Below are 13,780 nucleotides of genomic sequence, written 5' to 3' on the forward strand. Positions count from 1 at the left end.
CTCTTTGACATGAAGGCATCAGGCACAGTAAGGGGTGGGTGGGGAGAGTTTAGCTTTCACTTATCAATTAGAAAGAAGAGGGGGTGGGTTAACGTCCCACTCCAGCACTGACAACTCCCACATCACGAGGTAGGCCCCCCAAATTCATGAGTTTGGCTTAAAACCTTTTTTAAAAATGGGGGGGGGGGGGGGTTTACCAACTGCTTTTAGAGCAGTGGTTCTCAAACTGTGGGTCACGACCCTATTTTAATGGGGTCACCAGGGCTGGCTTAGACTTTCTGGGGCCCGGGGTTGAAGCCGAAGCCCAAGCCCTACTGTCTGGGGCTGAAGCCAAAGCCTGAGGACTTCAACCCTGGGCGGTGGGGTCATGTTACAAGCCCCCTGCCTGGGGCTGAAGCCTTTGGGCTTTGTCCTCCCACGTGGGGTGGTGGGACTTGGGTAGGCTCAAGCTTCAGTCCCTCTTCCTGGGGTCATGTAGTAATTTTTCTTGTCAGAAGGGCGTCGCAGTGCAATGAAGACCCCATTCCCTAATTCTCCATGGCTCCACCAAAGTGCGCGCGCACACACACCCTTTAGCTGATGAGCCTCCTGGATTTGATTGCGGTATGACAATGTTTTACACCCGTTCTTGCAGTTATTTTTTTTTTTTTTAGTTCTCATTTCTTTTTCTAAGAAAAAGCAACCAGAAAATAATTCAGAGTTTATACAAAACATCTTTACATTATTTCTTCCAAAAAAGACTAGTATTTACACACAAACAAAACAAAAACAAAAACAAAACACCTTCAATTCTTTCAGTGAAAAGAACAAAAGGGACACTCAGTTTTAGGACCCAGCAGACTGAGGTGCGCAGCAAGATTACAGTTCAAATTTCACCCCTGGACATGGTTACAAGTTTTTCAGCTGCCCACAGCTAGAGGAGTTAGTTACGTTTATGGGGGTTACGAACAAGCAACCCACATTCTGTTGATGATGGGTGGTTTTGCCCTTTCATTAGCAGTAGACTACTAAGATTTAAAAATCCCAGAAAAGCAGGGGAGGGGCGAGCGGACAGTCACTGCATTCAGGGGGCAGTAATCACATTGGAGAGCTAACAATAAACGTTGGAATAATTGTATTTATCTACTTTTGGTATAAACATCTGGCCAGGCCCCTGGCGTCTCCTAGCCCTTCCCATCAAGCATGCCCCCAGCTTGACCATCGAAATCTCAAACCACTGCCAAGCACGCCTTTCCAGGCTGGGAGGTGAAACGCCTCGTAAATGAACGGTTCTTTAACAATGCACACAGGCTGGGCTGCTTCTCTAGCGTTAGGAATCTCGATTGTTTTAGTTGCACCTGGAAACAGGATGCTGATTTTTTGGGGAGGGGGGGATTTCTTTAAGATTAGAATCTTTTCGCAATTTTATACAACAGACTCAGTCAATCCTCTGTGGAGTCCTGAAAAACATGGACCTTGGCCGACGACCTCAGCCGAGCAAGCCTCAAAGTGCACTCTTGTCTAAGCCCTTTAGAAACACCTTGGCAAAACACTCTGCCCAGCCTGGCAGCTATGTGGCACAGCACGGCATCCTGCACAGACCCCGCAGCGGGGAAGAAAAGGTGCATTTGGGGAGGGAGCAAAACTGAAAGGTGCAAAATGAAACCTCTTTCCATCCTGCCGTCTCTCAGGGGCTGGCAACTGACCAGTGTCCCTTCTGCTGTGCCTCAGCCCGGAGCCCGAGGGAGGGACAATGGGATCAGGTTAAGGTCCCTGTGATTCTAAGGCTCTTCTCCTCCCACTGTAAAGGCAGCCATGACTCTAGCTGGTTTATTGCCTTGCACTGTGCTGAGAAGTGGAGGGTGAGGGGCATCCTGCTTGTTGCCCTGTCTGGGATTGGAGGGGGAGAGAGAGGAGAATGCTGCTCTGCTCGACCCCGAGCTCTCATTTTTCCATTTCTAAAAAATTAAACAATTGCTCTTTGATGCAGCCCCCGGGAGGCCATTTCCACAGAGCACAGTGCCCGCTTTCCCCTCTGGAACTCAGAGGGCCCCACATCCCTCCTGGTTTTACAGATGCCTTACGGAAATAAGTGCCCTGGGTTAGAGGGAGAAGGCACAAGGCCAGGATTCAGGAGAGACTCCCTGTAATGAGATCAGGACAGCGACATCCCCCACTGTATGCTGTGCTTTGTGTTCCCTCTCCCTGCTTACTGGGCTGTACCCGGAGTTGGGCCACATCTCCCCTTGCTGCCTGCAGCCACGTGCTCATCACACCCAGCCACATTGCATGGTGGTTCTCTCCAGCTGTGCACTTCCAAACAGCCAATTCTGGGGCCACCAGTAAACATGAACAGTTGGAGTCACATGAAAGAAACATGCAGGGAAAACAGAGGGAGCGCTAGGGCACTAGCCCAGCACCTAAAGCAGAACCCAGCTTGGAGGTTGACGTGGGTGCTGTGGCCCCTGCCATGTCCTGATGGCCTCTGGTTCCCATAGTGCAGGTCTCCACCATGCAACAGTTGCAGCTCCAAAGATAGTTTAAGACACTGTGCTCTAGCCAATTCCTTTCATGGATTTACAAATGGGATCCAGTAAACTAATAAAATGACTAATCCCCGTCCAGAAATGGGATTGGGAAAGGCAGATGGCAGCAGCACACATGCTCTTGGGGGCAGCCTCAGGCTGAGTCCAGTGGACTAAATGACTCCTAAGTACCATGCCCAGCAGAGCAGGACCTGCATGGGGGGAGTGATGACTCTTCCCCTGCTCCATACCTGAATCTCACAGAGAGGACAGGAGGGAGAAGGGACTTTCTGTCTCTTGGGAATACCTTCACTATTTGGTTCAAGGATAAGTTAAGGGACTGGCTTCCCACCACAAATTCTATCCCTCACACTGTACTTCCTCCAAAGCAGCCACTTCCCAAAGGAAAAGGCAAGCATCTCTCTCACTCCCCACCCATGCTCATGCATGAGGTGGAGGCAGCATCAGAAGGGTCAGAAAACTCCCCTGTCCCAGGGACAGACGCCAAGGCAGCCACACAAGGTCACAGAAGCACTGGCTCTCACCTTGTTATCACATCACACTCACTTAAGACAATTATTCTTTTAGGCCTCAGCTGGAGAACTGTGTCCAGTTCTGGGCACCACACTTTAAGAAAGATGTGGGAGTCCAGAGCACAGCAACAAAAATGATAAAAGGGTTAGGAGACCTGACCTATGAGGAAAGGTTAAAAAAAACTGGGCTTATTTAGTCTTGAGAAAAGACGGCTGGGGTGAGGGGGACCTGACAACAGTCTTCAAATACGTGAAAGGCTGTTATAAAATGGGACAGGGAACAATTGTTCTCCATGTCCACTGAAGTAGGACAAGCAGTAATGGGCTTAAACTGCAGCTAGGGAGATTCAGGTTAAATATTAGGAAAAATTTCTTAACGATAAGGGTAATTAAACTCTGGAATAGGCTCCCACGGGTGGTTGCGGAATCCCCATCATTGTCTAATGTGTTCCTAATAGTCTCTGAACACCTGTGAGAGATGGTCTAGGTTTACTTGGTCCTGCTTCAGCAAAGGGGGCTACACTTGCCCTTTCGAGGTCCCTTTCAACCCTACATTTTTATGAGATGTTGGGAAATCCCCCCACAGGACAGACTGGGAATGTAGCCACCCTCCCCTTGGACACAACAAGGTCAGCATGGCAGGACCTTCTCAAAGATGCTCCAAGATCCCAGTCATGGCCTCAAACACTGCCACTCAGTCATGTTACTACTAGGTCTGGGACCATAACTGCAAGAACTGCAGTATTCCTGTGAAAGGTTCCTCTCTACTGCAGGACACTGCCATTCCCACCCTGTGAGGTGGGACGCATGCATACACGGAAGGGAGCCAGATAGGGTTAGCTGTTACCTGGTAAATCAGGAGGATGAAGCAGGGTCTTTGACTGGTGCTCATGCCATGACAACAGCAATCAATAGGGTTTGCTGAAGCCATCGAGGAGCTAAGCCCCACTTCTAGTGCTGAATCATAGAATATCAGGGGTGGAAGGGACCTCAGGAGGTCATCTAATCCAACCCCCTGCTCAAAGCAGGACCAATCCCCAGACAGATTTTTTACCCCAGATCCCTAAATGGCCCTCTCAAGGATTGAACTCACAACCCTGGGTTTAGCAGGCCAATGCTCAAACCACTGAGCTACCCCTCCATGACTGGCTTTGCTCTTAGAGGCCAGCCAATCACAGGATTTGTTTTTCCCCCTTCTGCACAAGATTCCTGCAGTGGTAGCATGGAACAGACAGCTGCTTCCAATGCTAATAGGTAGAGGCCTCAGTAGTGATGATTAAGGGCTACTCTTTCAGGGTTAGGCTACCTCTCCTACCAAAAAAGTATCTAGGAGTGACTCAGCAATGGGTGGAAAAAAGCCAGCTCCCAGAACACAAGAGGAAAGGACCCAGCTTGGATAAACCAAATCCTTGCTTTTCAGAAACGGAAGGGAAAGGAAATGAGCCAATTCAGCCATGAGGATGTAGGATGTGCCACAGCAAGAAACTTAGCAAGTCTTTGCCTTCCCCACCCGAAGGGCCTGCACAAAGAGCATGACCAGCCAGGGTGACAGTACAATGGTTAAAACAAACCTCATGCCTGGCAGTCACTGAAATGTGTAAGAGTTCTAGAACCAAGAGGCCCAGCTGCTCTCTGTGGAAGGGGTGAGGCTGCTGGGGTACATGGGGGCCTAGACGGCCTATGAGCTTACTCAGAATACTGACCTCCCCAGCTCAGCCAAGGCCAGAACAGGCTAACTGTTGTGGCCACTGAATATCTGCCCCACCCCCAATATCGATGCAGTTTGCTTTCTCTTCCTCTTAGCCACCTCCTCCTGCTCTCTTCTCACTTGCTCTAGCCTCCTGAGGACATGTCAAGTACAGGCTTCAGAGCAGGCATGATTCATTTCGTTTCCTGTCCAAATGGAAGCACTGTGGCCTGAACCCAAAGAGCAAACCAGCTTCAGGATCTGCTGAAACGACAGAGCCAAGAATGAACCCTGTGACTAAGTTACTGAATGCTCCCACCCTTTTCTCTCAGCCCAGTCCCAGATCCAGCCTGACTGAGGCTATCAGTGAATGCTGTCCTACTGCCCTCCCCCTGATGTTGGAGAAACTAGCTCAGCCTCTGTCCTAGGAAAAGAGATCAGGCGAGGGACATGCTATGAGGAAGACACACCTTTGGAGGAGTTCCCACAAAGGTTACTGTCTTGTGGAAGGGGAAGAGGCTCCTGGCTCTGCGTGGCGTGGGGTAGAGCCCTGGATTCTCTCGTGCACTGACCATTTGAGTTATATTTTTCCTCTTCTTCCCGCCCCGTTTAAGCAGATAAACAAGAGTCGACTGCTACACACTGAACACAGAAGTTTAAAATGGCAAGGACAGCAGAAGGTGAGAGTGTGTGTCCTGGCAGAGCATGGCCAGGGGATTGGCATGGCAGAGGGAGAAGAGCATGCCAGAAGGCTGCAGGTGGTAGCTCAGAGTCCCACCAATATTTCACAAAAATAAAAACGTTACAAAAGTTAAAAAATAATTATAATAATAATAATAGTAGGTTGGGTTTGTCAGCCTCCCCCCTACACAGGGTCTACGTCCTTGGCACGCCTACGCAAAGTGCTGCCGCAAGCTGCTCATTCCTCAGGTGAGTGGAGGTTCTTCTCTACGGCCCACAAGTTATTCCGACTCCTAGGACAATCCTGGACCAAAGCAACAACCGGCACAGCCCCAAACACAAGAATACTTAACATAATATAGATGGAAAAGCTGAAAGGGACATCTCCAAATCAAGAGGGGGCAGAGTTTTGTGGTATCGCCAGGGGCATCAGAGTGAGGAAAGGCACAGCGCCCACGCACAATGGCTGTTGCGCGCAGCTAGGGCCATATCACGGCTAGATGCGTCTAGAGCCAGGATGCAGTCTGAAGCAGGAGGAGGATGCTGAAGGCCCACCCTCGAGTCTTGGGATTACAAAAGCTGAGAACTACAAAACTAAATACAAAGGGGAAAACAGAGCGAGAGCGTGCGAGCGGGTGATCCACTATCTGGTGCGAGACCCTTGCGCTCCCCTGGTCTTGCCATGGGGTTCATTTCACTTCCTCCCTCACAGAGCGAGCACACTAGTGGGGAGAGCCAGCGGCTGCCCCCAGGGCCCTCAGCTCTCTAGTGCTCTTGCATTGGTAGGTTGCCGAGGCTGCTCCTCAGACCTTGTAGTAGATGTTGGCCGGGCTCTGAGGGGGCATCTCCTGGACAATGTAGACGGGGTGCCCATAGTCCCCGCTCACCTTCTCATAGTGAGGGCAGTAGTTATTTTCTGTAGTCCGTAAGGGGATGATGATATCGCTGGGTTCTGAACCTGCATTACCGCTGCACTTGGGACTGGCCAAGGTGCTAAGTGACAAGGCTGCTGCCCGCTGCTGGGTGTGCTTCCGGTGCCGCTTGCGGATCTTGATCAGGAGGACAACAAGGAAGATGATGATGAGGATGAAGATGACACAGCCAGCACCAATTGCAGCAAATACTGCCACCTTAGAGCTGAAGAATCCATCATTGCTACCTTGGGTGTTCTGCCCATCTTGGTTAACGGAGCCTGGGGGAGAAAACAAGATGGATTAAAGTGAGGAAATGACCTTCCTGACCAAACATTTAGTCATTTTCCCTTCCATCTCGGGGAACCTGGGCTCTTCTCTTGCTTAAGCCACAAAAATAATTTACGTGGTCTCAGCCTAATCCCCTTGCTCCACTGCAAAGCCACCACACCCAATTTAGCAAGAGTGGTGGATGGGAATAGCAGGGGGAGCTGCAAATCAGGGATGAGGTACACTAGTAGAGCTTTGGGGAAGAAGCTTGTATGCCTACCAGCACTTGGCCCAGCTCCAAATTCACCCATCTGCATAAGGAAAAGGAAACTCAGTTCACTAATGTACTGCAATGGCAACTGAAAAGTAGCTATTATAGGATGGGACAGAAGAGACGGTTAAGATACAAGACTGGGCAAGAGATAGAGGAAGAGCGTTTACCGGTTGATTTGAGGGGATGGGGTTGAAGTTCAGTCTAAGGCTTGGTCTATACTTAAAAGTTATGTCTACGTAGCTAAAATGGTCTAGGGTGTGAAAAAAATCCCTGACCAACATAATTATGCTGACATAGCTCTCAGTGTAGACGCAGCTATGTCGACAGCAGAGTGCCTCTGTGATTATAGCTAACATCATTCTGAGAGGTGGTTTTCCTACAACAGAAAACCCATCTGCCGGTGTAGGCTATGTCTAGCCTGGTATAGTCCCCATAGCGTAGACATACCCTATGCTGACACAGGCTATGTCTAAACTATGGAGCCGAAGTACCTGGGTTCCAGTACTACACCCAGATTTGAGGACACACCAAGGAGCTGGCAAGATCTCAAGGGCCCCCACTCTGCTGTATTTGCATCTCCAACCCTTACAGATGGTAGTCAGCAGCACAGCCCTTCCTCTGAGTGAACTGAGATAGAAGAGGCAACAGTCCGGCTAGTGGGAGCATCAGACCCATTGATTCCAGCAGGAGGAATGGGTATATTCTGGAGAGACCCCAGCACAGCAGTGTCCACAGCATATCTTCTTTTACTTTGCATGTACTGGTTTCCCCTTGTACATAACCCCTATTACTCAGGGCAGGTCTACACTTACTTCCTGGTCCGGCCGTAAGCAATCGATCTTCTGGGATCGATTTATCGCGTCTTGTCTAGACGCGATAAATCGATCCCGGAAGTGCTCGCCGTCGACGCCGGTACTCCAGCTCGGCGAGAGGAGTAGGCGGCATCGACGGGGGAGCCTGCCTGCCGCGTCTGGACCCACGGTAAGTTCGAACTAAGGTACTTCGAATTCAGCTACGTTATTAACGTAGCTGAATTTGCGTACCTTAGTTCGAAGTGGGGGGTTAGTGTGGACCAGGCCTAGGTCTCAAGAAGCAATGCAATCTCAGGATATGTTTACACTGCAAGTGAAGATGTGATCGTAGCACGGGTAAGAATACCCGTGTTACCCAAACTAGCTAGATTAAAGCTAACAATACCAGTGTAGACATAATGGCACAGGCTAGCAACTAGAGTAGAATATTTACCCAGGCTCCCAAGAGGGCCTGTACTCTGGTTGCTAGTTTGTGTTGAAGCCCATGCCACCATGTCTACACAGCTATTGTTAGCTTTAATCTAGCTAGCACAGGTAATGCAGGTATGCCTGCCCATGCTACAATCACAGCTTCACTGGCAGTGTAGACATACCGTAAGAGAAACCTTGGACACTCTCAGACACTGTCGGCCCATTGTTGCCCCCTTTCCTCACCCTAATCTGACATCCTCTCCTTTCACATTTCCCTACTGGACTGGAGACAGATGGCTGTTCATATCCAGTCTGTAATCAGAATGAACCCCAGGAGTCCCTGCTCCCCCCAGAAGACTAGAGAGCTCTACTGAAAGTGGGTTCTGATGCCTGTAGACCTGCCATATCCTGTTACTGCCCCTCACCTCCCTCTAGCCGCCCAGTCCAAGGCAGCTCCAGACCCCTGAGGGGAGCAGTTTGGCTGCCTGTCTGTATCACAGATGGAGAAACGAGCAGCTTTCCCCCACTTCATCGGATTCCACTGCTCTCTCTCAGCAGGGACAGGAACTCAGGAAACCACCTTCAAAGGCCTTTCACCCAGGCTTGGCTCAAAAATCCAGGCAACCTCTATTCTTCCAACCCCCCCAACTCTGCCTCAATAAACCATCAGATAACAACCAATGCAGAGGACAGCAGCAGGAGAGTGCTAAAGGAAAACTCCCCCTGCTTAAGACAATGGGGAGCTGAAAAGGCAGCTCCAGGAATTATCCTTCAGAGTCCAAGTCCATTCTGCCACTGCGCTGGACTTTGGCAGCATCTCACTGTCTATGCCCCTACCAAACAGAGGCTGAGCAGTGACATCAGGAGATGCATGGTGAGGGAACCCCAGATGATGAGTTTGCAGGAACCGGTGCAGAGAGCTTGCAGATGTCTGATCTAACTACCTGCTCTAAGATATCTTGATTTCCCTGGACTCTTAGAACTGAACTGGGCTTGGCTCCTCTGGCAATCAATAGCTGGTCCCGGCCCCACTTCCCTGGCCCCACTAAGAGCACTACTGTTTTTCCTCTCTTTCCTAAAATGCACAGGCAAACCTACCTGGCTTCCCAGGATCCTCCACCACAGGGACCTTGTGGCGTGGACTCTGTGTGGCGATTTTCACTGTATTGTCAGATTCCTTGCTGGGCCGACTGGTTGTCAGCTGCTCTGGGATCACAGCATTTGGATCTGTGAAAAAGAAAGACTGGATGAGAAATCTGCTTCCAGGTGCTAGATTACAACATCAAGAGCTGTAGCTCTTCCTCCACCATCAATTGCTTAAACATCACTCCTTACCCTGGTATCTGAGGGCCCATGTCAAAGGTTGTTCAGAAAGGTGGTGCAGCACAGCACTCTGCATGTGCATAAGTGCATTGCGGCAGGAGTCTGGGCTGGCCCTGTGCAAGGGCTACATGCTTGTATGGGCAGGAGGAAGGAATCAGAGGCACAGGGGCAAGGGATTGATGGATAAGAGTGGGAGGCTTGGTAAAGAGGCTTAGGAACACTGGGTACATTTTCCTACTATGTATGGAGGGGCAAGCATTCCCCTTGGTTTTAAACATGCACTCTGGTTCTTGCGTCCCCCAGCTCCAACACTGAGTGCTAGGCTAACCACATAGAAAAAGGGCCGGAGGGAACCAGAGTGATACAAGGCTTCTCTCCCTTGTTCAAACAACCAGTGTCCAGGACTCTGGGCCTGAACTGCCCCTTGTGTCCTATCGCACCAGCAAGCATGATTCCTGGAGCAGGCACAGGTCCTGCCTTGGTTTTGCATTTGAGGCATTTCCTTTTAACTAGAGGATGTGTGATGGTTTGAGGTTAAGTTCCACATTTGAAAGTCATTCTCTAATCAGGTTTCAGAGTGATAGCCGTGTTAGTCTGTATCAGCAACCCACCCACTCCCAGTCTTTATTCAGGCCTAATCTGATGGTATCCAGTTTGCAAATTAATTCCAGTTCTGCACCTTCACGTTGGAGTCTGTTTTTGAAGTTTTTTTGTTGAAGAATTGCCAGTTTTAGGTCTGTTATTGAGTGACCAGAGAGACTGAAGTGTTCTCCTGCTGGTTTTGGAATGTTATGATTCCTGATGTCAGATTTGTGTCCATTTATTCTTTTGCGTAGAGACTGTCCGGTTTGGCCAATGTTTATGGCAGAGGGGCATTGCTGGCACATGACGGCATATATCACATTGGTAGATGTGCAGGTGAACGAGCCCTGCATGGTGTGGCTGATGTGGTTAGGACCTGTGATGGTGTCCAAAAACAGACTCCAACATGAAGCTGCAGAACTGGAATTAATTTGCAAACTGGATACCATCAGACTTTAGGCCTGAATAAAGACTGGGAGTGGTTGGGTCATTACAAAACCTGAACTTAATTTCCCCAATACTAATTTCTCCCTACTGTTACTTACACCTTCTTGTCAACGGTCTGTAATGGGCCACTCTCTTAATACGTCAAAAGTTATTTTTCCTCCCTTGGTATCCTGCTGTTAATTGATTTCTCTCGTTAGACTGACCTCACACTTGGTAAAGCAACCCCCATCCTTTCATGTATTTATACCTGCTCCTGTATTTTTCACTTCATGCATCCGCTGAAGTGGGTTCTAGCCCACGAAAGCTTATGCCCAAATAAATTTGTTAGTCTCTAAGGTGCCATAAGGACTCATCATTGTTTTTATTCTCGAATCAGTCTCTGTGGTTTCCTCCACACTACCCCTTTATGCAGGGAATGCCCTCCCTGAATTAATTTGTAAGGCTACTACTGTTTCCTCCTTCTAATCCCTCCACTAGACTCACCTCTGCTGTGACACCCACAAAAAACTAACCAGGCAACAATGATTTAGTTGTAAGTCAAGGAGAGTGATTTGATTGACATTTAAGACAACTGAGAACCATCAGGACCACCAAGTTGTGCAAGTCACTAACCTAATGCAAGGCATGATCTTATCTTCATTATGCTCCTCCCTCACCTCATCTCGTCCTCCGTGACATTCAGTAATTGTTTACAGGGAGGGCTCTTTGAGGCAACGCTGTATCTTCCTGTGTGCACAAGGCACCCAGCACAATGGGGCCCCAATCCCAAGTGGGGATTCTCAGTGTGACCACAATACAGCATAGTATCAGCTGCCTCCCGAATCGACAGAGGTGGGTGGAAGGTGGTTTCACACAGGCACCCCTTCCCAAGAGCAGTACATGTTAAACGGTAGGACTGCAAGCTAGGTTGCGTTTCCCGAGAACACTCAAAACCAAACATTTCTCCTGAACTCCGACCGGAACCCAGCTCTGCCTGGAGGGTTCTGCACCTCACAGGGCTGGTCCAGGAAGCCAAGGGGTTACATGCTGCAGAAGGAGGCCTGGACTGCGCCATATCTACCCCTGGGGTAACATCACTGACTTCAGAGGGCTACACCAGGCATGAAACTGGCCCAGTGTGTTGTTCTACACATGTCAAAGGTGACCAAATAGAGATGAAGAGAGGAGCAGCTCAGAGTTTTGTGAGAAGAGTGTGTGTATGGGAGGGTGCGGGGAAGTAAGGAGTCAGATCCTTCCTATCTGTTGCCAGAATGCAGGCATTTCCATTAGATTAAGTGCGACCCACGGAGAGCTTCCTTTCAAAAGTAATACAATTGTACAGCCTGGCCCTAGACATGTGCAGTGTGCTGCAGAACACTGCCGTACTGGCAGCGCAGGCCCTGCCCTGAGGAACTTACAATCTACGTGGAGAATGGCAGACACAATGCTGGGAAAACAACAGCAAGCAAAGAAGGAAGGCGCACAAAGCTGAAATGTGATCCTGGCTGCTGAAGTGACACAGGGAGCATTGCATCAGCTGCCATATTTCAAGTAATTTTGTTGGCTTGAGTAGAATCTGTTATATGGGTCACTGTCTGAGGGCCTGTGAGCAAAGCTGGGTTTGAAGGAGGGATCTGCAGGAGGGGAGTGAGGCTGCGTGTTGTAAGACTCAGAGAAAACATTCCCTGGACAGCCTTGGAAACGGCATAAAGGAATTTTTAGACCGAAACAGAATTAGCAGAGGGTCCAAATAGGAGGGCAAGCAAGTGACTAGTGACAAGACATAGGTCGGGCTAGGACCTCAAGCATAAGAGTGAGACTTTGAATCTGATATGGAGCCTGGAGAGAGAGACAGAGAGAGTATGGACACTGCAGATCATGGCTGGTAATGCTCCGTCCTCAGCCAAAGGCCTGTGCTGCTTTTGCATAATATCCTCAGACCTCTAATCTCAGTGGTGAGCAAGAGAGACAAGCTGAAGACAAGCGCCAGCAATCTGTTTCTTTTTAAGCCCATTAGGAGTGACATTGCCTGAATAGCTTTTAGTTTGGGGGAGTTTAGGCAATACCCTTGGCTTGGTGGGTGGGAAATCCTGCCATCCCCTTCAAGGCCAGAAGTACTGGAGCAGAAACAGCAGTGAGTCAGATAAACATGAAGCAGAGGTAGATTCCTGGATGAATCCTATACGCACCAGGATCTCCTCTTTGGACAACATTACAAACTGCATTTTACTGTAACCAGTTGGGTGAAGCTTGTGTGGGCTCATTGCCCATGGGCCTTTTGGGCCATCATAGTAAAGCCTTAATATTAAACACTAACAATATGTGACAAGCGACATTAGGTATTTTGTTCCCCCAAAATGTTTCCACCTAGGGTTTAGGAACAATCACCTGAAGCTGGGGTATTTTGGCTGCCCTCTTGCCCTCCCCAGAAAGGGAGCTAATAAATGTGTCCCTCCACCCCAGTTTAACATAGTCATGGAGTTTTAAACCCTTGTGAATATCACACAAATGAGCCTGTCATGGGTGCTGCTGGGAGAACCCAGAGCTCCAGACCCACCTCCTGACATCTCCAAGGCATTTGTTGCTCATTGATGAATAATGCAAGTAGCTCCCCTGGTGGTAGCAAAATGTCACATAGCAGGGAGGACATTTGACAGAGCAGAACAAGATGGCTTCCTTGGTGCCTCGTTGGCAAGACAATGGTTTGTTCAGCATCAGTGGAGGGCGGGCAATACAGACAAGCCAGCTTCACCCTAGCTGCAGCCATATCCCCCATCCTTCCCCTTCATGTCCATCTGATTATGTGCCCAATTTTACATTGTAAAGTGACCACATGAAACACAACACAGGGAGCAAAGATGCCTCACCTACTCTGGCTGGCACTCCACTAACAAGCAGACCAAAGGCATGCATGAGACTTGACTGAGTGTGGGAAACCAGGAGCAGTCTGAGAGCCGAGCAATTCCTGTTACTGCTGCTCCCCTGGTCTGGGAAGTGTGACATGATGCAGAAAGGAAAGAGGCCAACCCACAGGAGTTACTGAAATAGCAACATCAAAGCTAGTCCTCTCCTCAAAGGAGCATTAACAAAACAGGCAACAGAACCAGACAAACTGCCAAATGAAAACCACGGAACTAACAAGCCATATGCTAACTTCAGCTTCAGTCAGTGGCCGGCTGCTGCCTCCCATCCCCTATTTTGCTGTCTTCTACTTAGAGTGTAAGCTCTTCAGGACAGGGACCTTGTCTGCCTCTTTGCCTGAAAGGCATCACTCTAGAAAGCATACACGAAAGGGCAGTCATAAAGCAGCACTGTCTTTAAGGGAGGGCAGAGGCATCGGGAGGCTGAGAGAGAGGAGTTCGGGGA

General features: G+C 49.4%; 1 protein-coding gene across 1 annotated transcript in view; it reads right to left on the minus strand.

Moving 5' to 3' along the window:
- Positions 1 to 4,104: 4,104 nt before the first annotated feature.
- Positions 4,105 to 13,780, minus strand: part of EFNB1 (ephrin B1) — a 115,350-nt gene continuing 105,674 nt past the window's right edge. Inside the window, exons 4-5 of the mRNA XM_024201306.3 lie at positions 9,182 to 9,310; positions 4,105 to 6,597 (exon numbers count right to left, since the gene is read on the minus strand). Of these exons, the coding sequence (XP_024057074.1) occupies positions 6,209 to 6,597; positions 9,182 to 9,310 (518 nt within the window). The 3' untranslated portion in view covers positions 4,105 to 6,208. The remainder of the gene's footprint in view (positions 6,598 to 9,181; positions 9,311 to 13,780) is intronic.

Source organism: Terrapene carolina, unplaced genomic scaffold, assembly GCF_002925995.2.
Source record: "Terrapene carolina triunguis isolate 2854851 unplaced genomic scaffold, T_m_triunguis-2.0 Scaffold131, whole genome shotgun sequence".
NCBI classification, from domain to species: domain Eukaryota; kingdom Metazoa; phylum Chordata; order Testudines; family Emydidae; genus Terrapene; species Terrapene triunguis.